This window comes from Miscanthus floridulus, chromosome 11 (assembly GCF_019320115.1).
Source record: "Miscanthus floridulus cultivar M001 chromosome 11, ASM1932011v1, whole genome shotgun sequence".
Taxonomy (NCBI): Eukaryota; Viridiplantae; Streptophyta; class Magnoliopsida; order Poales; family Poaceae; genus Miscanthus; species Miscanthus floridulus.
The window spans coordinates 61,238,897-61,262,256 of record NC_089590.1 but is presented as its reverse complement, the minus strand read 5'-3'; the positions used below and the strand labels follow the sequence as shown (position 1 = coordinate 61,262,256).

Below are 23,360 nucleotides of genomic sequence, written 5' to 3'. Positions count from 1 at the left end.
TTGTCTTATAAATCGATAAACCATGTCGATATCCTGAATGCCATGCATTTAAAATAGATGTAGTGATCGGTAGGTACCTTTGCTTCCGATGGAAACATGTCCCAGGTTCGAGAGCTCTAGACCCGTGATCGTATTTTGAAATTTGAATACTTTGTGCACTTGTCCTTGTGGTAAATCTGAATACTTTGCAGTCAAACTTGAAGGTACCGACGTGCACGCTGGACACCACGCGTTCCGTTCCGAACCGGCGCCTTGTTCGCTTTTGTCGACACTGAAACCCGTGGAGTCACGTACTGCCACCCGCGGTCTACTGGTAGGCGCTAGGCGGTAGCCCTAGCAGCACGCAATAGCTGATCTGATCTCACTCGTAAAGCCATGATGATCGACACGCCGCAAACCAATCTGCTGAACCAACGCTCACCCGTCCCAACCCGTAGAATCAGTACATTTTCACGAAGAAAAAAAATCCCTTGTACTAAACTAATAAAGAAAAAAAATAGGAAATAGGAAAATGTCGTAAAGAGGACCTAAAATCTGAATCCAGTTTCTTCGTCGTTCCAAAAATTCTGAATCCAGCCAAAAATCTGTACTACTAGTACAGTAGTACGTATATTATACGGAGTACGAAAAAAAAATGGGAGAAAATAAAGACCAAGCGACTGGGTGGAGAGAGAAGAGTAGAAGACGCAAGGGAAGCGAGGTCTCGTTTAGTTTGCAAAATTTTTGACGAAATGGTACCGTAGTACTTTCGTTGTTATTTAACAATTAGTGTCCTATCATAGTCTAATTAGGCTTAAAAGATTTGTCTTGTGAATTTCGTCTAAACTGTGTAATTAGTTTTGTTTTTTATTTATATTTAATGCTTTATGCATACGTTCAAAGATTCGATGTGATGGGAAATCTTAAAAAATTTTGTAAAATGAAGTTGAACTAAACGGTACCCAAGGGCATGGAGCTCAAAAGTGCCAGGTGGGGCCGGGCGGATTAGGGCCCAGTTTAGATCACTTCATTTTGCAAAATGAAGTACTGTAGCGTTTTCGTTGTTATTTGGCAATTAGTGTCCAATCATAGTCTAATTAGGCTTAAAAGATTCGTCTCGTGGATTTCGTCTAAACTGTGTAATTAGTTTTATTTTTTATTTATATTTAATGCTTCATGCATACGTCTAAAGATTCGATGTGACGGGGAATCTTGAAAAATTTGGCAAAATGAAGTGGAACTAAACAGGGCCTAGGACGAAAAGCAAAGGCAGGGAAAGCAAAAGAGGAGAGAGAGAGAGAGGGAGAGGGGGAAAGGAGGCTAGATCGAGGGAGAGAGGGACCCCGCCCGCGATTGCTACGGCCTCCATCGCAGCGAGAGAGAGAGAGAGAGATCTTGAAAGCGTGCTTGCCTGCCATTCCCAGCTTCCAGTTCCTTTCCTTCTTCTTCTTGCTCGTGCACCCAGTACTCCACCACTCCCGCTCCCGCCACCCCCCATCCCGCAACGGCGCGCATCGGACCCCGGCCGCGTCGTACGTGCTCGCCCATTCCCTACCTTTCAGTGGATGTGCCCGGGCTGGCTGCTGCGGCGGCGGCGGCAGCGGAGGACGACAACCCGGCGTGCGGCAGGAGTGGCAGCTGCAGCGGGTGAGTTGAGCTCCTGGCACAGTCGGGGTCCGCATTACCAGTGTGTCCCTCCCCGGTGGTGGTGCTCTGCGCTGTTCCCCTTGCTAACTTGTCGGGCGGGGTGGTGTGCCCTAGCACTGTGCGGAGCTCGCCCGCTCGCGAGGGGCGGGGAGTGAAAAAGCTCGCGCGCCTTTCGCAGATCTGCTTCGGGGACGTGCGCGGCGGTGCGCTCCTGGGTCCCCCGGACGGGCCGGGTATCCCGTGATTTGAGGGGACTTCTACTTCTCTATCTCCTTCTGGCTCCCCACTCCCCTGCCTCTGCGTGCTTCTTCTTCTTTCTGGAGACACGGTGCGATTTGTGTGTGCTCTGAGGAGGAGTTGAGCTGCGTTAGCATTTCTGCCGGAGAAATCGGCTTAGAGTTGTCTGAGTGAGTGCTTCGTCTCTGCGTGAGCTTCTCGATTTCTAGGAGGTGATTACTGGTTGAGCGATTGTTCTTTTTATACTTCGGTTTTCTGTCTTACTTGATCACCGGGTCGCTACCGATTTACTACTTGATTTGGTTGCTTGCTCTTGTCAGTTTGTCTGATAAATGCCAATGCGAAGCTACTTCCCTTGTTGTCACATGAGTACTAGTTCAGCTGCTGCCCATGAAAGTCTTTAAAATTCATAAAGCATTTATCTCCTGCAGTGTTCTTACAGCTGCTTGCGCCCTCTGCAGGAAGCCATCCAACCACGGAGATGTGGGAGCCCAGAAGGTCGTAGCGAGGGGTTTCCTTGATTTGTGAATCTTTGATCAAGGATGGAGCACCGGGCTTTGCTGCTCGGCGTGGCGCTGGCCTTTCTGCTGGCCTCTGGCTCCCAGGGCGTGAACCATGAAGGTCGGTTTCTCCTGGCGCTCAAGAGCCAGATGAACGACACTCTCCACCACCTCGACAACTGGGACGCGAGGGATCTAACACCATGCAACTGGAGGGGCGTCAACTGCTCGTCGGCGCCCATCCCGGTGGTTGTGTCTCTCGGCCTCAGCAACATGAACCTGTCAGGGACAGTAGCGCCTAGCATTGGTGGCCTGTCTGAGTTGACCCTCCTTGATCTATCCTTTAATGGGTTCGATGGTAACATCCCTCCAGAGATTGGGAACTTGTCGAAATTGGAGGTGCTTAACTTGTACAACAACAGTTTTGGTGGTACAATCCCCTCTGAGCTCGGGAAGCTAGATAAGTTGGTCACGTTTAATCTGTGCAACAACAAGCTCCATGGCCCGATACCTGATGAGATTGGAAATATGGCATCACTTCAGGAACTGGTAGGATACAGTAATAATCTCACTGGTTCACTACCTCGTTCACTTGGCAAGCTGAAGAACCTGAAGAATATTCGGTTGGGTCAGAATCTTATATCAGGCAACATTCCTGTTGAGATAGGTGAATGTGTGAACTTAACTGTGTTTGGTCTTGCACAAAACAAGTTAGAGGGTCCTTTACCTAAAGAGATTGGGAGGTTGATCTTGATGACGGACTTAATCCTATGGGGGAATCAGCTTTCTGGTGTTATTCCTCCAGAGATAGGAAACTGTACAAGCCTCAGCACAATTGCCCTCTATGACAATATTCTAGTTGGTCCCATACCTGCAACAATTGTGAAAATTACGAATCTGCAGAAGCTATACCTTTACAGGAATTCATTAAACGGTACAATTCCGTCTGACATTGGGAATCTTTCTCTTGCAAGAGAGATTGACTTTTCAGAGAATTTCTTAACTGGAGAGATACCAAAGGAGCTGGGCAACATTCCAGGCTTGAATTTACTCTACCTCTTCCAGAACCAGCTTACAGGCCCTATTCCTACAGAGTTGTGTGGGTTGAAAAACTTGAGTAAACTTGATCTATCGATCAATTCACTCACTGGCACGATTCCAGCTGGATTTCAGTACATGAGAAATCTAATCCAACTGCAACTCTTCAGCAATTTGCTTTCTGGCAACATACCTCCAAGGTTTGGCATTTATAGCCGTCTTTGGGTGGTGGATTTCTCAAACAACAGTATTACAGGGCAGATACCGAAAGATCTTTGCAGGCAATCAAACCTTATTTTGTTGAATTTGGGGTCTAACATGCTTACAGGGAACATTCCTCGTGGGATCACTAACTGTAAAACATTGGTTCAGCTTCGTCTCAGTGACAACAGTCTGACAGGAAGCTTCCCCACTGATCTCTGCAATCTGGTAAATTTGACAACAGTTGTGCTGGGTCGAAACAAATTTAGTGGGCCCATTCCTCCTCAGATAGGCAGTTGCAAGTCTCTGCAAAGGCTGGACCTTACAAATAATTATTTCACATCAGAGTTGCCTCGAGAAATTGGTAATTTGTCAAAACTCGTTGTCTTCAATATCTCATCTAATAGACTAGGAGGAAACATACCACTAGAAATTTTCAATTGTACAGTGTTGCAACGCCTTGATCTCAGCCAGAATAGCTTTGAAGGTTCGTTGCCAAATGAAGTTGGTAGGCTGCCACAGTTGGAGCTGCTATCTTTTGCTGACAATAGGCTAACTGGCCAGATACCACCCATTCTTGGTAAACTATCACATTTAACAGCACTACAGATTGGTGGCAATCAGTTATCTGGTGAAATACCTAAGGAGCTGGGTTTGCTGTCGAGCTTGCAGATCGCCCTGAATTTGAGCTACAACAACCTCTCTGGCAACATTCCTTCAGAGCTTGGTAACCTTGCACTGTTGGAAAGTTTGTTTCTTAATAACAACAAGCTGACTGGTGAAATCCCAACTACATTTGCTAATCTGTCCAGTTTGCTTGAGCTAAACGTCTCCTACAATTCTCTCTCTGGTGCCCTCCCGTCAATACCGCTTTTTGATAATATGTCTGTGACCTGTTTTATTGGAAATAAAGGATTATGTGGTGGACAACTTGGTAGATGTGGACCCCGGTCATCCTCTAGTTCCCAGTCATCCAATTCAGTCAGTCCCCCTTTAGGCAAGATCATAGCAATTGTTGCTGCTGCCATTGGAGGGATTTCACTTATTCTTATTGCAATAATTGTGCACCATATCAGAAAACCAATGGAGACAGTAGCCCCCTTGCAAGATAAGCAACTTTTTCCAGCTGGTTCTAATATGCATGTTTCTGATAAGGATGCATATACATTTCAGGAATTGCTCACCGCTACAAATAACTTTGATGAGAGTTGTGTGATCGGAAGGGGTGCTTGTGGGACAGTATACAGAGCCATCCTGAAGGCTGGACAGACAATTGCAGTCAAGAAACTTGCTTCTAACAGGGAAGGGAGCAACACAGACAACAGCTTCCGTGCAGAGATCCTGACTCTTGGAAAGATAAGACATCGTAATATTGTGAAGCTTTACGGTTTTATATACCACCAGGGTTCCAACCTTCTACTCTATGAATACATGTCGAGAGGCAGTCTTGGTGAGCTACTTCATGGACAATCATCTTCTTCACTTGATTGGGAGACACGCTTCATGATAGCCCTTGGAGCGGCTGAAGGGCTTTCATACCTGCATCATGACTGCAAGCCTCGTATCATCCACCGTGATATTAAATCTAATAACATATTACTTGATGAGAACTTTGAAGCCCATGTTGGTGATTTTGGGTTAGCAAAGGTGATCGACATGCCATACTCGAAGTCAATGTCTGCAATTGCAGGTTCATACGGCTATATAGCGCCAGGTGAGTCTCAAGTTTACTTGACATCCGGTTCTTTGAACTTCTGTTGCGTGTTCACTACTGATCTATGTCTTATGCTCTTTACTTGAAGCTATCGGTCAAACCTAGGGCAACTAGGTGCGGTGTCGCATAGATAATTTACTCAGGCCAATATCTAATTTATTGTAGTGTTTTGTTTGCTCGTAGAGTTGTTCTTCATTGGGCATTACTTTGCAAGAATTATGATCATGTCAAGGGCCTCGAACCCCTGACTGGCCGGACCTCGGCTACGTAGCTCGTAGCCGCCGTTCGTCACGCCGGCGAGGTTATACCCCTCAGCCGTCGGCTTACAGAGAAGAGAGGTAGATTAGAGATAACTTCTTGCTTGCCCTCAATTGGTTTCCCGTACAAGCATATATGGCTCTCGGCCAAACAGAAGGAGAAGGCTCTCCTTAATTGTAGGACTAATCTTAACAATGAAATAACTAACAAAGGAAACAACTAATCAGGTGGCTCGCCTGCCCTTCCTGCGTCCTGGCTGCGCGCTCGGCCTCCCGGCGCACGTCGTGGGCTCGCCTGCGCCTGGCGTACGTGCGCCCGCACATGACATCTCTCCCGTCGTCGAAGACCAGCTCGTCCTCGAGTTGAAAATCAGGGAACCGAGCACGGAAGTCGTCGTAGTCCTCCCAGCTTGCCGATGCAGCCGGCTCATCTTGCCACTGGACCAACACCTGCCGTACTCCGCGAGCCAGCCGGCCGGCTGTGACCGCCGCAGGCACTGGCACCATAGCGCCGTTGTGGGTTGGTGGCAGTGCCGGGGGTGTTGCAGGCGGCGTGCCAACGAACTTCTTGAGCACCCCAACGTGGAACACATCATGGAGGCGGGCCCCTGGTGGAAGATCGAGCCGGACAGCCACGACGTTGATGACCTCCCTGACGCGATACGGCCCGACGAACCGGGGCTTGAGCTTGCCAGTGGTGGTACGTGGCAGTGATGCCGCTGGGTGCTGCCGGAGCCGGAGGAGTGCCCAGTCACCAACTTGGAAAGCCACTGGACGATGGTGCTGGTCGTAGACATGCTTCTGGACCGCCTGGGCCTGTTCGAGGCGGTAGCGGACGTCGTCGAGGAAGGCCGCGCGGTCCTCCATCTCCTGGGCAACAGCAGCCACGCGCGTCTCGCCAGGCTCATAAGAGCGGATGGTTGGCGGATCGCGGCCATAGACCACGCGGAACGGCGTCTCCCGGAGCGACGATTGGAAGGCCGTGTTGTAGGTGTATTCGGCCCACGGGAGCTAGCGAAGCCACTGTCGAGGACGGTCGCCGGTGAAACAGCGGAGGTACATGACGATCACCCTGTTGACGGCCTCCGTCTGGCCATCCGTTTGCGGGTGAAAGGCCGACGACATGAAGAGCTTGGTGCCAGTGAGGCGCATGAGCTCGGTCCAGAACGCCGACGTGAACACCGGGTCGCGGTCCGAGACGATGGACTGCGGAACGCCATGAAGGCGGACGATGTCGCCGAAGAACGCTTGGGCGACGGATTCGGCGGTGTAGGGGTGCGCCAGCGGAATGAAGTGGCAGTACTTGCTGAAGCGGTCGACGACGGAGAGGATGACTGTCTTGCCCTGCACCCGGGGCAGCGCTTCAATGAAATCAATGCCGATGTCGGCCCAAACGCTGGACGGGATGGGCAGCGGCTGGAGCAGCCCGGCCGGCCTCAGGTGGTCCGTCTTGTACTTCTGGCACGTGGCGCACGCCTTCACAAAATCCTGCACCAAACGACGCATGTTGGGGAAATGAAAATCACGCCGTAGGCGGTGCAGCGTGCGATGAACGCCTTCATGGCCGTCGTCGTGGACCGTGGCCAGGATCTCCTGAAGGAGTGGCGACGCGGGCGGGATGTAGAGGCGGCCCGCCAGGGCGACCATGCCATCGATGATGGCCCACGGCGCGGCGCGGGTGCCCGCACGGAGTTCGTCGTGGACGGCGACCAGCGTTGGGTCGGTGGCCTGGGCATGGCGGAGGCGCTCGATGAAGTCGAACCGGGGCGCTGAAATGGCCAGCAGCTCGCCCGCATCGTTGTCGCGGCGGGATAGAGCGTCGGCGACAGTGTTCGTGGCCCCGGAGCGGTACTCCACTGTGAAGTCGAAGCCCAAGAGCTTGCCGACCCAGTGGTGCTGCGGAATCGTGGCGAGGCGCTGGTCGAGGAGGTATTTCAAGCTGTAGTGGTCCGTCTTGACGAGGAAGCGGCGCCCCCACAGGTAGGGCCTCCAATGCCGGACCGCCTGAACCAGGCCAATGAGCTCGCGCTCGTAGGCGGCCAGGGCGCGGTGGCGCGGTGCCACTGGCCGGCTGAAGTACGCCACCGGGTGTCCCGCCTGGACTAGTACCGCCCCAAAGCCGACCGTGGACGCGTCACACTCGACGACGAACAGCTTGGCGAAGTCGGGCATGGCGAGGACGGGGGCCGACGTGACCGCCGCTTTGAGCGCCGAGAACGCCGCGGCCGCTGCGTCGTTCCATGCGAAGCCGTCCTTCTTGAGCAACGCCGTCAGGGGCGCGGCCACCGTGCCATAGTTATGCACGAACTTGCGGTAGTACCCCGCGAGTCCGAGGAAGCCACGAACAGCACGGGCGGAGCGCGGCGCCGGCCAATCATGGATGGCCTGCACCTTGGCCGGATCCATGGCGACGCCCGCAGCGGAGATAACGTGGCCGAGGTAGGCGACGGCGGAGGCACCGAAGGAGCATTTGGTGCGCTTGACGAAGAGCTGGTGGCGGCTGAGCTCGTCGAGGACAGCACGCGGGTGCCGCAGGTGATCCACCCATGTCCTGCTGTAATCAAGATATCGTCAAAAAATACGAGGACGAAGCGACGGAGGAACGGCCGTAGAACGTCGTTCATCAAGGCTTGGAACGTGGCCGGTGCGTTGCAGAGTCCGAACGCCATGACCAGGAACTCGTACAGGCCGTCATGCGTGCGGAACGCCGTCTTGTGGATGTCCTTGGGCCGCATGCGGACCTGGTGGTACCCCGACCGCAGGTCGAGCTTGGAGAAGAATTTGGCGCCGTTGAGTTCATCCAACAGCTCATCCACCACCGGGATTGGGAAGGCGTCTTTGACCGTCACGGCGTTCAGGGCCCGGTAGTCGACGCAGAAGCGCCAGGAACCGTCGGGCTTCTTCACAAGGAGGACCGGCGACGAGAACGGGGAGTCGCTGCGGCGGACGATCCCTTGTGCAATCATGGCGGCACATTGCCGCTCCAACTCATCCTTGTGGGCAGCCGGGTACCGATAGGGGCGTACGGCTACCGGCTGTGCATCGGGCTTCAGCAGGATGCGGTGATCAAGGGCGCGCTTGGGGGGCAGGCCAGTCGGAGTGGCGAAGACCCCTGCAAACGCGTCGAGGAGAGTCTCCAGGAGCGGCTCGCCAGCGGACAAGGCGCGCGCCGCCGGCCCCGCCGCCGTGGCCAGTCCAGCCCAGGAGATGGTGCGGCCCCCATGCTGGAAAGACATGCGCCGGTTGGCCAGGTCCCAGACAATGGGCCCCAACGCGCCGAGCCACTTGGTGCCGAGGACGATGTCATACCCGGCCAGGGGCATGACGAAGAGATCCGCCGGGAACGCAGCACCGGCGATGAGCAGCGGCGCGTCGCGGATGACGCCGGCGCAGGTGATCTTCTCGCCATTGGCGACCATGGCCGTGAGGCGGGGACGTTGGCGGAGAGGAAGTTCCGAGCGCCGCGCGGCCTCCTCGGAGATGAAATTGTGGGTGCTGCCGGAGTCGAGGAGGGCGACGAGCGAGGCGGCCCCCAGTGTCACCGCGAGCTGCATGGTGTCCGTCATGGACACACCGGCCACCGCCTGCAGCGAGAAGCAGGGGGCGTCCTTGTCCCCGGCGTCAGCGGCGTCTTCGGTGTCATCAATCTCCACACCGTCCACGAAGAAAATCCGCTTGCAAAACCTGTTATGGCCACGAGAGTACTTTTCATCACAGTTAAAACAGAGGCCAAGGCGGCGACGTTCCGCCTGCTCCGCCGTGGAGAGGCGCCGCTGGTTGCCCTCGCGGCGTCCCTGGTCGGCACCCGCCGGCGGTGCGGGAAGTGCCAGCTGCTGGGGCGGTGCGGGAAGAGCGTGGCGAGGCGGCGGCGGCGGCAGCAGACCGCGCGCGCCAGGCCGGACCGGGGCCTGAGGTGACCTGTCGATCTCCATGAGCTCCACTTGACGCGCCAGGCTCATCGCGGCGGCGAGCGTGTCAGGATTGTGGATGCGCACCGCGTGACTCAGAGGCGGAAGGAGGCCGCCGGTGAAGAGTTGCACCCGCTGAGCCTCGTCAAGCCGACCAGCGCGGGGCAGGAGTGTCTGGAAGCGGTTGGAGTACTCCTCCACTGTTCCGGTGCGCCGGCACTCGGAAAGCTCGAACATCGGGGCGGAGCAGAGAGGAGGCCCGAACCTCTCGTTCAGGAGGTCTTTGAATCGGCCCCAGGACGGGGCGCCATCATCTTCTTTGAGCTGGTTGTACCACAGCTGCGCGACGTCGTCCAGATGGTAAGATGCCATCCGAACACGTTCCTCTCCCATGGTGCGGTGGTGGCGGAAGTACGACTCGCATTTGTTGATGAACAGCATCGGATCGACGGTGCCATCAAAGCGGGGGAAGTCCCACTTTTTGTGCTTGATGAACGGATCTTGGTCGCGCTGCCCGTCGGGGCGACGGCCCCCTCCGTTGTCCGAGGACGACGAGGACTTGTCCTTCATGGCCGCCATATCGGACTTCAGAGACGACACCTCCGTGCTGAGGGACCTCAGTTCGACGAGCACGTCGGCAAGGGTGGGCTCGGCCATGGCTGCGGTAGGGGTTGGCGGCGATGGCGGCGGCGGCGGCTGGTGGGCTGCGGTGGAAGAGTGGGTGGAGCGGGTGGGCGAGGATCGACGAGACCGTGATACCAGGTTGTCAAGGGCCTCGAACCCCTGACTGGCCGGACCTCGGCTACGTAGCTCGTAGCCGCCGTCCGTCACGCCGGCGAGGTTATACCCCTCAGCCGTCGGCTTACAGAGAAGAGAGGTAGATTAGAGATAACTTCTTGCTTGCCCTCAATTGGTTTCCCGTACAAGCATATATGGCTCTCGGCCAAACAGAAGGAGAAGGCTCTCCTTAATTGTAGGACTAATCTTAACAATGAAATAACTAACAAAGGAAACAACTAATCAGGTGGCTAACTTTCCTCCTAGCCACTCGCCTGCCCTTCCTGCGTCCTGGCTGCGCGCTCGGCCTCCCGGCGCACGTCGCGGGCTCGCCTGCGCCTGGCGTACGTGCGCCCGCACATGACAGATCATGTAGGTTTTCCCACCAAAAAGGGTAGCAAAGAAACTTTAAGCTTATGATGCCATTTAGGTTTTATATTAAAACCAACTAGGCGATTATTCCTCAAACCATAGTGATATGTTGTCGTTGGGGTTTCCATATTTTGGTGACTTTCAATGTTTATTCAAGACCTTGATATCCTGAAATGCAAGCTGAATATTATTCATATGTACTTGCTGTTCCACCCTTGTGCCACAAGCCCACAAACTTCCATTTGCTGGTCAAGTCTTTTCGGTTTTGTGCTAGTAACTAGCTACACGCTGATGTCTAATGTGAAGTACTAACCTAGTCCTCGTCTTTTTTTACAGAATATGCTTATACCATGAAGGTTACTGAAAAATGTGATATATATAGCTATGGCGTCGTGCTGCTGGAGCTGCTAACTAGGCGTGCCCCTGTGCAGCCCTTAGAACTGGGAGGCGATCTGGTAACATGGGTAAAGAACTACATCAGGGACAATTCTTTGGGTCCAGGGATCCTCGATCAAAATTTGGATTTACAAGACCAAAGTGTCGTCGATCATATGATTGAGGTCTTGAAAATTGCTTTGGTATGTACTAACTTGTCTCCGTATGAGAGACCACCAATGCGGCATGTTGTAGTTATGTTAAGCGAGTCTAAAGATAGGACGAGGGTGAGCTCTGCATCCTCACCTGCCTCTGATGATCCTTCAAAGAAGGATAACTCATGATGTATTTATAATATGTTCGATTAGTCAAAGGTAATACACATTTTTTCCTGCCCTTTCCTAGTATTGATAGTAGGGTTCTTGGAGTCTGCATTCATTATTTGTGTCAGCATTTTGTAGGGAGATAAATGATAGTGGTTCATAGTTCCATACAGCGTCATAATGTCATATTGTATGCCATTGTCTCTCAGAAAGGTTCCAGACTAACATGAAGCATTTGAGGCACGATTCACTGCTGCCGTTGTCTCTCAGAAGGTTTGCTCTTGCTCTGGACACTGGAGATGTTCATTGTTCAATTAGTTCTATGCCTCGGTGCATTCTTACTCAAGTTACAGTATGTTAGTAATAACACCAGCCAGGCAGCCATCTCTGTAATCTGCTCCAACATGAACTGCAGTGCAGAATCATATGCACATGCACTCATTGATCGTTGTCAATTGCCATCTTCTTGTGTGATGAACCACACTACTGCAGCCACTCTTTGTACGGAGTAGCTGTTAACCTGTAGCTGTAGCCTCTGTTCGTTGTTGTTGAGTCGCCTCTCTCTTCTCTTGGCGCCATTGCCATTGGACGTCATACAAAAAAATTGGGTAAGGACGAGGTCGGCCCAACCTCCAACAGATCAGCGCGTGGTCACAGCGTCAGAGCACAAAGCGACATCGCTCGCCGGCGCCCTCCGCAGTAGAACCAACTCCACCCACCCACCTGCCCAGCAGCTTCTTGTCCGCATCAATCACCATGGCGGCGGTGGAAGCGAAGGGGAGCCCACACGTCGTCCTCTTTCCCTTCCTAGCTCACGGCCACGTCCCTGCCTTCCTCCGCCTGGCTGGCCGCCTCCGCGCGCTCCGCCCAGGGCTCGACGTCACACTCGTCTCCACCCCGCGGCTCCTGGGCTCCCTCACGCTCCCACCGGCCTCCCCACCCGTGCGCCTCCACGCGCTCCCGTTCGCCCCCGCCGACCACGGCCTGCCCCCGGGCGCCGACTCCCTCGCCGACATCCAGGTCCACCAGTTCATCACCTTCTTCAGGGCCTCCGAGTCGCTCCGCCCCGCGTTCGAGAAATTCATCTCCGGCATCGGTTCCCCAGTCTGCATCGTCGCCGACGCCTTCTTCGGGTGGACGGCCGAGGTCGCGCGCGCGCGGGGCGCGCCCCACGTCGTGTTCCTCCCCGGCGGCGCGTTCGGCAACGCCGTGTTCTTCTCCGTGTGGGAGCACCTTCCGCACGCCCTCACGGACGCCGACGAGTTCCCGCTACCGGATTTCCCAGACGTCGTTCTCCACCGCACGCAGATCCCGAGGTTCATGCTCGCCGCCACGGGGGCGGACCCCTGGACGGCCTTCTTCCGGCGCGTCATCGCCTTCTGCCGAGAGACCGACGCTCTCCTCGTCAACACCGTCCAGGAACTGGAACTCACCGGCCTCGACATGCTCCGACGAAGCTTCGGCGTCCAGCCATGGCCAATCGGGCCAGTCCTCGCAGCGCCGACCCCGTCGTCGGACTCGCGGGACGACGACACCAGCATCATCCAGTGGCTGGACACGCACCCGCCGCGCTCGGTGCTGTACATATCGTTCGGATCGCAGAACAGCATCAGCGCGGATCAGATGACGGAGCTCGCGCTGGGGCTGGAGGCGAGCGGCCGCCCCTTCCTGTGGGCGCTCCGCCCGCCGCTGGGGTTCGACGCGAAGGACGTGTTCAGGCCCGAGTGGCTCCCGGCCGGCTTCGAGGAGCGAACGGCGAGGGCGAAGGCGAACACGGGACTGCTGGTGCGCGGGTGGGCGCCGCAGGTGCGGATCCTGTCGCACCCGTCCACCGGCGCGTTCCTGAGCCACTGCGGGTGGAACTCCGTCCTCGAGAGCCTGTCCCGCGGCGTGCCGCTCATCGGGTGGCCGCTGGGCGCCGAGCAGTTCTTCAACTTGTCGAAATTGGAGGTGCTTAACTTGTACAACAACAGTTTTGGTGGTACAATCCCCTCTGAGCTCGGGAAGCTAGATAAGTTGGTCACGTTTAATCTGTGCAACAACAAGCTCCGTGGCCCGATACCTGATGAGATTGGAAATATGGCATCACTTCAGGAACTGGTAGGATACAGTAATAATCTCACTGGTTCACTACCTCGTTCACTTGGCAAGCTGAAGAACCTGAAGAATATTCGGTTGGGTCAGAATCTTATATCAGGCAACATTCCTGTTGAGATAGGTGAATGTGTGAACTTAACTGTGTTTGGTCTTGCACAAAACAAGTTAGAGGGTCCTTTACCTAAAGAGATTGGGAGGTTGATCTTGATGACGGACTTAATCCTATGGGGGAATCAGCTTTCTGGTGTTATTCCTCCAGAGATAGGAAACTGTACAAGCCTCAGCACAATTGCCCTCTATGACAATATTCTAGTTGGTCCCATACCTGCAACAATTGTGAAAATTACGAATCTTCAGAAGCTATACCTTTACAGGAATTCATTAAACGGTACAATTCCGTCTGACATTGGGAATCTTTCTCTTGCAAGAGAGATTGACTTTTCAGAGAATTTCTTAACTGGAGAGATACCAAAGGAGCTGGGCAACATTCCAGGCTTGAATTTACTCTACCTCTTCCAGAACCAGCTTACAGGCCCTATTCCTACAGAGTTGTGTGGGTTGAAAAACTTGAGTAAACTTGATCTATCGATCAATTCACTCACTGGCACGATTCCAGCTGGATTTCAGTACATGAGAAATCTAATCCAACTGCAACTCTTCAGCAATTTGCTTTCTGGCAACATACCTCCAAGGTTTGGCATTTATAGCCGTCTTTGGGTGGTGGATTTCTCAAACAACAGTATTACAGGGCAGATACCGAAAGATCTTTGCAGGCAATCAAGCCTTATTTTGTTGAATTTGGGGTCTAACATGCTTACAGGGAACATTCCTCGTGGGATCACTAACTGTAAAACATTGGTTCAGCTTCGTCTCAGTGACAACAGTCTGACAGGAAGCTTCCCCACTGATCTCTGCAATCTGGTAAATTTGACAACAGTTGTGCTGGGTCGAAACAAATTTAGTGGGCCCATTCCTCCTCAGATAGGCAGTTGCAAGTCTCTGCAAAGGCTGGACCTTACAAATAATTATTTCACATCAGAGTTGCCTCGAGAAATTGGTAATTTGTCAAAACTCGTTGTCTTCAATATCTCATCTAATAGACTAAGAGGAAACATACCACTAGAAATTTTCAATTGTACAGTGTTGCAACGCCTTGATCTCAGCCAGAATAGCTTTGAAGGTTCGTTGCCAAATGAAGTTGGTAGGCTGCCACAGTTGGAGCTGCTATCTTTTGCTGACAATAGGCTAACTGGCCAGATACCATCCATTCTTGGTAAACTATCACATTTAACAGCACTACAGATTGGTGGCAATCAGTTATCTGGTGAAATACCAAAGGAGCTGGGTTTGCTGTCGAGCTTGCAGATCGCCCTGAATTTGAGCTACAACAACCTCTCTGGCAACATTCCTTCAGAGCTTGGTAACCTTGCACTGTTGGAAAGTTTGTTTCTTAATAACAACAAGCTGACTGGTGAAATCCCAACTACATTTGCTAATCTGTCCAGTTTGCTTGAGCTAAACGTCTCCTACAATTCTCTCTCTGGTGCCCTCCCGCCAATACCGCTTTTTGATAATATGTCTGTGACCTGTTTTATTGGAAATAAAGGATTATGTGGTGGACAACTTGGTAGATGTGGACCCCGATCATCCTCTAGTTCCCAGTCATCCAATTCAGTCAGTCCCCCTTTAGGCAAGATCATAGCAATTGTTGCTGCTGTCATTGGAGGGATTTCACTTATTCTTATTTCAATAATTGTGCACCATATCAGAAAACCAATGGAGACAGTAGCCCCCTTGCAAGATAAGCAACTTTTTCCAGCTGGTTCTAATATGCATGTTTCTGCTAAGGATGCATATACATTTCAGGAATTGCTCACCGCTACAAATAACTTTGATGAGAGTTGTGTGATCGGAAGGGGTGCTTGTGGGACAGTATACAGAGCCATCCTGAAGGCTGGACAGACAATTGCAGTCAAGAAACTTGCTTCTAACAGGGAAGGGAGCAACACAGACAACAGCTTCCGTGCAGAGATCCTGACTCTTGGAAAGATAAGACATCGTAATATTGTGAAGCTTTACGGTTTTATATACCACCAGGGTTCCAACCTTCTACTCTATGAATACATGTCGAGAGGCAGTCTTGGTGAGCTACTTCATGGACAATCATCTTCTTCACTTGATTGGGAGACACGCTTCATGATAGCCCTTGGAGCGGCTGAAGGGCTTTCATACCTGCATCATGACTGCAAGCCTCGTATCATCCACCGTGATATTAAATCTAATAACATATTGCTTGATGAGAACTTTGAAGCCCATGTTGGTGATTTTGGGTTAGCAAAGGTGATTGACATGCCATACTCGAAGTCAATGTCTGCAATTGCAGGTTCATACGGCTATATAGCGCCAGGTGAGTCTCAAGTTTACTTGACATCCGGTTCTTTGAACTTCTGTTGTGTGTTCACTACTGATCTATGTCTTATGCTCTTTACTTGAAGCTATCGGTCAAACCTAGGGCAACTAGGTGGGGTGTCGCATAGATAATTTACTCAGGCCAATATCTAATTTATTGTAGTGTTTTGTTTGCTCGTAGAGTTGTTCTTCATTGGGCATTACTTTGCAAGAATTATGATCATGTAGGTTTTCCCACCAAAAAGGGTAGCAAAGAAACTTTAAGCTTATGCTGCCATTTAGATTTTATATTAAAACCAACTAGGCGATTATTCCTCAAACCATAGTGATATGTTGCCGTTGGGGTTTCCATATTTTGGTGACTTTCAATGTTTATTCAAGACCTTGATATCCTGAAATGCGAGCTGAATATTATTCATATGTACTTGCTGTTCCACCCTTGTGCCACAAGCCCACAAACTTCCATTTGCTGGTCAAGTCTTTTCGGTTTTGTGCTAGTAACTAGCTACACGCTGATGTCTAATGTGAAGTACTAACCTAGTCCTCGTCTTTTTTACAGAATATGCTTATACCATGAAGGTTACTGAAAAATGTGATATATATAGCTATGGCGTCGTGCTGCTGGAGCTGCTAACTGGGCGTGCCCCTGTGCAACCCTTAGAACTGGGAGGCGATCTGGTAACATGGGTAAAGAACTACATCAGGGACAATTCTTTGGGTCCAGGGATCCTCGATCAAAATTTGGATTTACAAGACCAAAGTGTCGTCGATCATATGATTGAGGTCTTGAAAATTGCTTTGGTATGTACTAACTTGTCTCCGTATGAGAGACCACCAATGCGGCATGTTGTAGTTATGTTAAGCGAGTCTAAAGATAAGACGAGGGTGAGCTCTGCATCCTCACCTGCCTCTGATGATCCTTCAAAGAAGGATAACTCGTGATGTATTTATAATATGTTCGATTAGTCAAAGGTAATACACATTTTTTCCTGCCCTTTCCTAGTATTGATAGTAGGGTTCTTGGAGTCTGCATTCATTATTTGTGTCAGCATTTTGTAGGGAGATAAATGATAGTGGTTCATAGTTTCATACAGCGTCATAATGTCATATTGTATGCCATTGTCTCTCAGAAAGGTTCCAGACTAACATGAAGCATTTGAGGCACGATTCACTGCTGCCGTTGTCTCTCAGAAGGTTTGCTCTTGCTCTGGACACTGGAGATGTTCATTGTTCAATTAGTTCTATGCCTCGGTGCATTCTTACTCAAGTTACAGTATGTTAGTAATAACACCAGCCAGGCAGCCATCTCTGTAATCTGCTCCAACATGAACTGCGGTGCAGAATCATATGCACATGCACTCATTGATCGTTGTCAATTGCCATCTTCTTGTGTGATGAACCACACTACTGCAGCCACTCTTTGTACGGAGTAGCTGTTAACCTGTAGCTGTAGCCTCTGTTCGTTGTTGTTGAGTTGCCTCTCTCTTCTCTTGGCGCCATTGCCATTGGACGTCATACAAAAAAATTGGGAAAGGACGAGGTCGGCCCAACCTCCAACAGATCAGCGCGTGGTCACAGCGTCAGAGCACAAAGCGACATCGCTCGCCGGCGCCCTCCGCAGTAGAACCAACTCCACCCACCCACCTGCCCAGCAGCTTCTTGTCCGCATCAATCACCATGGCGGCGGTGGAAGCGAAGGGGAGCCCACACGTCGTCCTCTTTCCCTTCCTAGCTCACGGCCACGTCCCTGCCTTCCTCCGCCTGGCTGGCCGCCTCCGCGCGCTCCGCCCAGGGCTCGACGTCACACTCGTCTCCACCCCGCGGCTCCTGGGCTCCCTCACGCTCCCACCGGCCTCCCCACCCGTGCGCCTCCACGCGCTCCCGTTCGCCCCCGCCGACCACGGCCTGCCCCCGGGCGCCGACTCCCTCGCCGACATCCAGGTCCACCAGTTCATCACCTTCTTCAGGGCCTCCGAGTCGCTCCGCCCCGCGTTCGAGAAATTCATCTCCGGCATCGGTTCCCCAGTCTGCATCGTCGCCGACGCCTTCTTCGGGTGGACGGCCGAGGTCGCGCGCGCGCGGGGCGCGCCCCACGTCGTGTTCCTCCCCGGCGGCGCGTTCGGCAACGCCGTGTTCTTCTCCGTGTGGGAGCACCTCCCGCACGCCCTCACGGACGCCGACGAGTTCCCGCTACCGGATTTCCCAGACGTCGTTCTCCACCGCACGCAGATCCCGAGGTTCATGCTCGCCGCCACGGGGGCGGACCCCTGGACGGCCTTCTTCCGGCGCGTCATCGCCTTCTGCCGAGAGACCGACGCTCTCCTCGTCAACACCGTCCAGGAACTGGAACTCACCGGCCTCGACATGCTCCGACGAAGCTTCGGCGTCCAGCCATGGCCAATCGGGCCAGTCCTCGCAGCGCCGACCCCGTCGTCGGACTCGCGGGACGACGACACCAGCATCATCCAGTGGCTGGACACGCACCCGCCGCGCTCGGTGCTGTACATATCGTTCGGATCGCAGAACAGCATCAGCGCGGATCAGATGACGGAGCTCGCGCTGGGGCTGGAGGCGAGCGGCCGCCCCTTCCTGTGGGCGCTCCGCCCGCCGCTGGGGTTCGACGCGAAGGACGTGTTCAGGCCCGAGTGGCTCCCGGCCGGCTTCGAGGAGCGAACGGCGAGGGCGAAGGCGAACACGGGACTGCTGGTGCGCGGGTGGGCGCCGCAGGTGCGGATCCTGTCGCACCCGTCCACCGGCGCGTTCCTGAGCCACTGCGGGTGGAACTCCGTCCTCGAGAGCCTGTCCCGCGGCGTGCCGCTCATCGGGTGGCCGCTGGGCGCCGAGCAGTTCTTCAACGCAAAGCTCGCGGTCGAGTGGGGCGTCTGCGTGGAGGTGGCGCGCGGGAACCTGGAGAGCTCCGCGGTGGAGAGCGGGGCGGTGGCCGAGGCCGTGCGGGCGGTGATGGGGGAGACGGCGAAGGGTGGTGAGATGAGGAGGAAGGCCGCGGCGATCGCGCGCACCATGGAGGCCGCGTGGGAAGCGCCGGGCGGGTCCGCGGCGCAGAGCCTGGAAGGGTTCCTGAGATGCGTTGAGACTTCTTGAGACGTCCATGGCTGCGCGAGGAATCAAGAGTTTTGTAACACATGCAGATGTAGCCGTGGAACCTGCAATAAGTATGCGCGGGAAATCTGAAGGCAACCGATGAAACGTGTGAGAAATTCAAAAAGGGCATCAGCTGCTTACCATCCCAGTTCATGAATGTAACATTGTAACCCACTGGTGGTCTAGCTGATTTGGCACCAGTTCGTGAATATCAGCCACTTCCAATTTCAAAGGGATTTCAGAGCCGCATGTATGTGGCCATGTGGGAACTGGAATATGTTGAGCAAACGCTGATCTCTGCATCAGTCCATCTCCAAGCAGCGAAAGGTAGAAACGCAGAAGTACCTTGATGCAGTTCACTTACTGTCCATCCAATCCGGATCCGTAGCCAAAGATATGCTGCACTTAACTTTTAGCCTAAAGAAATAACACACATTCCTTGTCCACAGGCAAAGCCCGCGTGAAGGTTACACCGAAAACGGACGGAACAGGAAGGGACGACTATGCAGTTGATGCTTCAGGGTGACGCCCATTGCTCCTGTCAGTTGGACAACGACGCTGCAAGATTCACCACCACTCCATTCACTGGCCAACCTTTTCCCACTGACCCAGAGATTGAAGGGGGAGCTGTTCCCAGACAGTTCCCTATGGAAGAAAAAACATTCCATGATCGAGATCCGAGTGGAGTGGCATGTTGCGCCGCGCGTCACGATGTAGCCCACCCGCAGGCCGTAGCCCAACTGATTTGGCGTCCCACTCGTGAGAACGCTGGCCCAATCCCAAGGGGTTCCAATCCCAGCATATGACGCGGGATATCTTCACCGTCATATAGGAAATGGAGTAATCTTTGATGAAGCTCGCTGCCTATTCGTAAGCCTAGCTAAAGGTAGATTCCTCTCTCACGAGCAGAGTTTGCTTGCAGTTGCAGTCTTGCAGATCAGCTGAAATCGTGCAGAACGGGAACCTCACCGCTCCGTTGGTGTACAGCATGACTAGCAGCCCCGCCGGTAGTGGTTGCTGGATTCACCGAATTCTCCCATTTTTGTCCGGCCAGTCTTTTTCCCGGAGACCAGTGAAACCCGACAAAGTAGTGGTTGCTGGATTCACCGAATTCTCCCATTTTTGTCCGGCCAGTCTTTTTCCCGGAGACCAGTGAAACCCGACAAAATACCTAGTTTCCTACGAGAGGAGCACGCGATCATCGAGATTCGAGTGTGGTATATGATGCGCCTAGACCATCGCTGATGATAGCTTAGGTGTCTTTGATGATAGGTGGCGCATACGGCCGAAAGTAGAGCGAGAGGTTCCTCCGGAATTCCGATTCGGCGAGTGGATGGTAGGTGAGACAGAGAGCACTAGGCGCAATCTCTCATCGATCTGTCATCTGTGGACTATGGTAGTGCAGCAAATGGAGCAATGAGTGGTGCAGATCGCAGTGACTCTTCAAAAATGAAAAGTAACGTGTCTGTTTTACAGACGGATAGACTAACCAAGAGAAAAAGGGAAAAAATTAGTCACAGAAACAATCCTTGATGTGTAGTACTAGTGTCGGGTTCATAAACCTAGGGTTCCTCGGGAACCGGCTTCTGCGCCAAGGCTCGGCCCAAGAATCTAAAAACAACAGGGCAAAGGAACGGTCCAGCAGCCGACCGGAAGGCCAGGCCCAAGAAGAGCAACGCCCGCTCATCAGCTACTTCGGCCCACCTCTCCAACCGGAGCACTCAATTCGGACTTCAACCACCTCCGGACGGCCTCTCCGATCGGAAGACCTGCCCCGAGCCCTACTTCCGATTCCGACCCCGCGTCCCTCCGACCGGGGTTCGAAGGAACCATGCTCACCGCTCTTCCCTGACCGGCGCACTCAGAACCGACTGGAGCCATCCGACCGGGGACGCCCGCTCAGAAGGTACCAGAAGGCATGCGGAGAAAGGCAAGGCAAGGCTCACAAGTCAAAACCACTATACCAGTGACCATACCCTGTACGGAACAGCACTCTGCGGCCACCCTGACACAAACAGTATTGTAGGCGCCGACGTCTCCCACTACAGTATTGTAGGGGCCGCTAAAACTCTCATACAGTAAAACCCCCCGCATGTCCCTGGACATCGATAGCGGTATGGGCACCAGGATTCACCGTACCGGGTGAACATAGCGAGGCTCCTCACACACCTCTAGATATCAAACAGTTTTTTGCAGGTACTGACGTCAACCCTTCCTGAAGAAGACAACGCCATCCCCCACGTGCATCTGACATTCTACAGTGACATCAACAGCGTTGTGGGGGCCTACCATTATCCGATCCTCGTCAGCGTGTGCAACAAGGCTTAAAAACATCCGTACCCTCTCCTTCTTACCTGTAAAGCCATCTCCTTCATCTATAAAAGTGGATGGACTCCCTCCAACAGAGGGGACCGAATGATCGAAGACCGATTCCAGTAGGCCAGAGTTCCTTAGATCGATCGCTCACAACCACAAACCACCAAGTTTCGACCGCAAGCACACGCTTGAACTCCTAGCTCATAGCGAAATTCCTGTCACTCTCAGCCCTTCCGGTCGGAGCCAACCGGACCTCTTGTAAACCCCATCTTTCTCCTCGTTTGTAACCCCACTACAAACTTCGAGCACCTGGGCTCGGGAATAAAGTCACCGACAGACCCCGACTGGACGTAGGGCACGTTGCCTGAACCAGTATAAATCCTGTGTCATTGAGTGCTAGGCCACCTCCGATCACAACGTACATCAAAACTACAAATATTCACTAGTTGGTCACATTCTGCACCAACAATTGGCATCGTCCGTGGGGAAGACGTTGTACGTTCAACACTTTTTGGTCATCGGATGGCCCACCTTTCCGCTAACCTCGCCGTGGCGGGCTCGGGCGATACGATTCGCTTCGGCTCGTTTGAGTTCCCCGCACTCTCGCCCGCCGGGATGTGAGTTTCACCCGTCTTCGAGCCATCCCAGGCCTTCCTCTTCGGAAGCCTGAACTTCGTCGCCGACCGGCTCGGCGTACTACACCTCCACGAGGAGGCTCGCGACCCGACACCAGTCGGAGGCACGTCCTCCAACTCTGGGACGAGCGACTTCGACGACGCGGCATCTGCGCTTCATTCCGAGCAAACTCTCTGCTCAAACCCTGCTGTGAGTAATATACACGTTGTTATGTACTCACTATTCTCTATCTTCCGCTGATTACCCGGCGGAACCCTGTTGTCCCTAACGCAACCACCATACGGCCAGTTCCCCTACGGCCTCGCGTCTTCCGGGACGCATACGCCCGGGGCCTGCGAAGGAAGCTCGTGTCGCCCCCTCTCGCATCCGAATTCGTGGGAATGGCGAGCTATGCTCCCACCTATTTCTTCAACCTCATGGATGACGATGGCGAGAGCGACGGCTCCAGCATTGGCGACATGGCACCTAGCCACCGTCCGTCCTGGGAATGCGCCATGGCGGACCCTCTGGGACACCCATCGACGGAAGCGGAGTTCTCATGGGCTCACGCCCCTCTGGCTCCTCGTGCGGAGACCCCCGAGCTCAGACGTGAGCATGGGGAGGAACTGCGACAACGATGGTTGCATGAGCCACCGACTGCACCAGCGCGCTCAGCGCACCACACTGCGCCCTGTGCGCATAGACCGGCGAACGGCGCTCGGGGTCGCGTCCGTCAGCCCCAGCGCAACATCCCGGTTCGGGGGACTAATCCCCCGCAGTTCGCTCGGGCCAGTCAGAATGTTGCCGCCGCGGCGATGCTCCTGCGTGACCTGCCCAAGCCGAACGACCCTCGTGAACGGGTGATCCACCAGAACCTCCGGGCACTGCTGGAGACCACCGCCGTTCAACAAGCGGAGTGCTCCGTATCGCGACGCCGACTCGTGACCTCGCTCCTCGTCCGGGGAACAGGGACGCAGCAGATGGGGCACTACACCCTATCACCGCAACAACCACAGAATGCAGCACAGGAAGCTGCAATGGCACCTCACCTCGACTTGACGACCACCCCGTGCCGACCACCTATCTACGCGTGGCTCGGGCCGAACCAAGACACGCGTAGCATCGACCGGAGTCCTAGCCCCGACCGCCTGGGACCACGGACCTTTGTCCAACCGTTCTAGCAAGCATCGTTCCCACCGCGCTTCAACAGAGGCCACGACAAAGGTAAGGCTAAGCGCCAGGATCAAGACGAGGGCCCCTCCACGCAGAGGGGAAAAAAGAACAGAAAGGATCGCCGCCAACCGGCTAACTTCGCGTCGGTCACCGCGGCCGATCATGTGGGCACGCAGCCCCAGCAAGACCCTCTGGGCCACTTCCACGATCTCATGGAGAGCCCATGCACCAACCACGACTACCCCGTCAAACACCTCTACAAGGACTGCCAGCTCCTCAAGCGCCTGCTGAGGTAAGCTGGCAGGCCAAAGGAAGAAAAA

General features: G+C 53.8%; 2 protein-coding genes across 4 annotated transcripts; both read left to right on the top strand.

Moving 5' to 3' along the window:
- The first annotated feature begins 1,302 nt into the window (after positions 1–1,302).
- On the top strand, positions 1,303–11,819 carry LOC136490920 (probable leucine-rich repeat receptor-like protein kinase At2g33170). Of its 3 annotated transcripts, none has more exons than XM_066487119.1 (3): positions 1,303–1,626; positions 2,325–5,316; positions 10,967–11,819. In XM_066487119.1, the coding sequence occupies exons 2-3, from the start codon at positions 2,406–2,408 to the stop codon at positions 11,347–11,349; spliced, it is 3,294 nt and encodes a 1,097-aa protein (XP_066343216.1). In that variant the 5' UTR covers positions 1,303–1,626; positions 2,325–2,405; the 3' UTR covers positions 11,350–11,819. The 3 variants fall into 3 exon arrangements, with proteins under 3 accessions (XP_066343216.1, XP_066343218.1, XP_066343217.1); XM_066487121.1 differs by lacking the exon at positions 1,303–1,626 and adding an exon at positions 1,661–2,033; XM_066487120.1 differs by lacking the exon at positions 1,303–1,626 and adding an exon at positions 1,661–2,075.
- Positions 11,820–11,946: 127 nt separating this feature from the next.
- LOC136492050 (probable leucine-rich repeat receptor-like protein kinase At2g33170) lies at positions 11,947–19,901 on the top strand. The gene is made up of 5 exons (XM_066488201.1): positions 11,947–15,832; positions 16,394–16,772; positions 16,894–16,910; positions 17,309–19,263; positions 19,386–19,901. Exons 1-4 carry the CDS (start codon positions 12,085–12,087, stop codon positions 18,934–18,936), a joined length of 5,772 nt encoding a protein of 1,923 aa, XP_066344298.1. The 5' UTR covers positions 11,947–12,084; the 3' UTR covers positions 18,937–19,263; positions 19,386–19,901.
- The last annotated feature ends 3,459 nt before the right edge of the window (positions 19,902–23,360 follow it).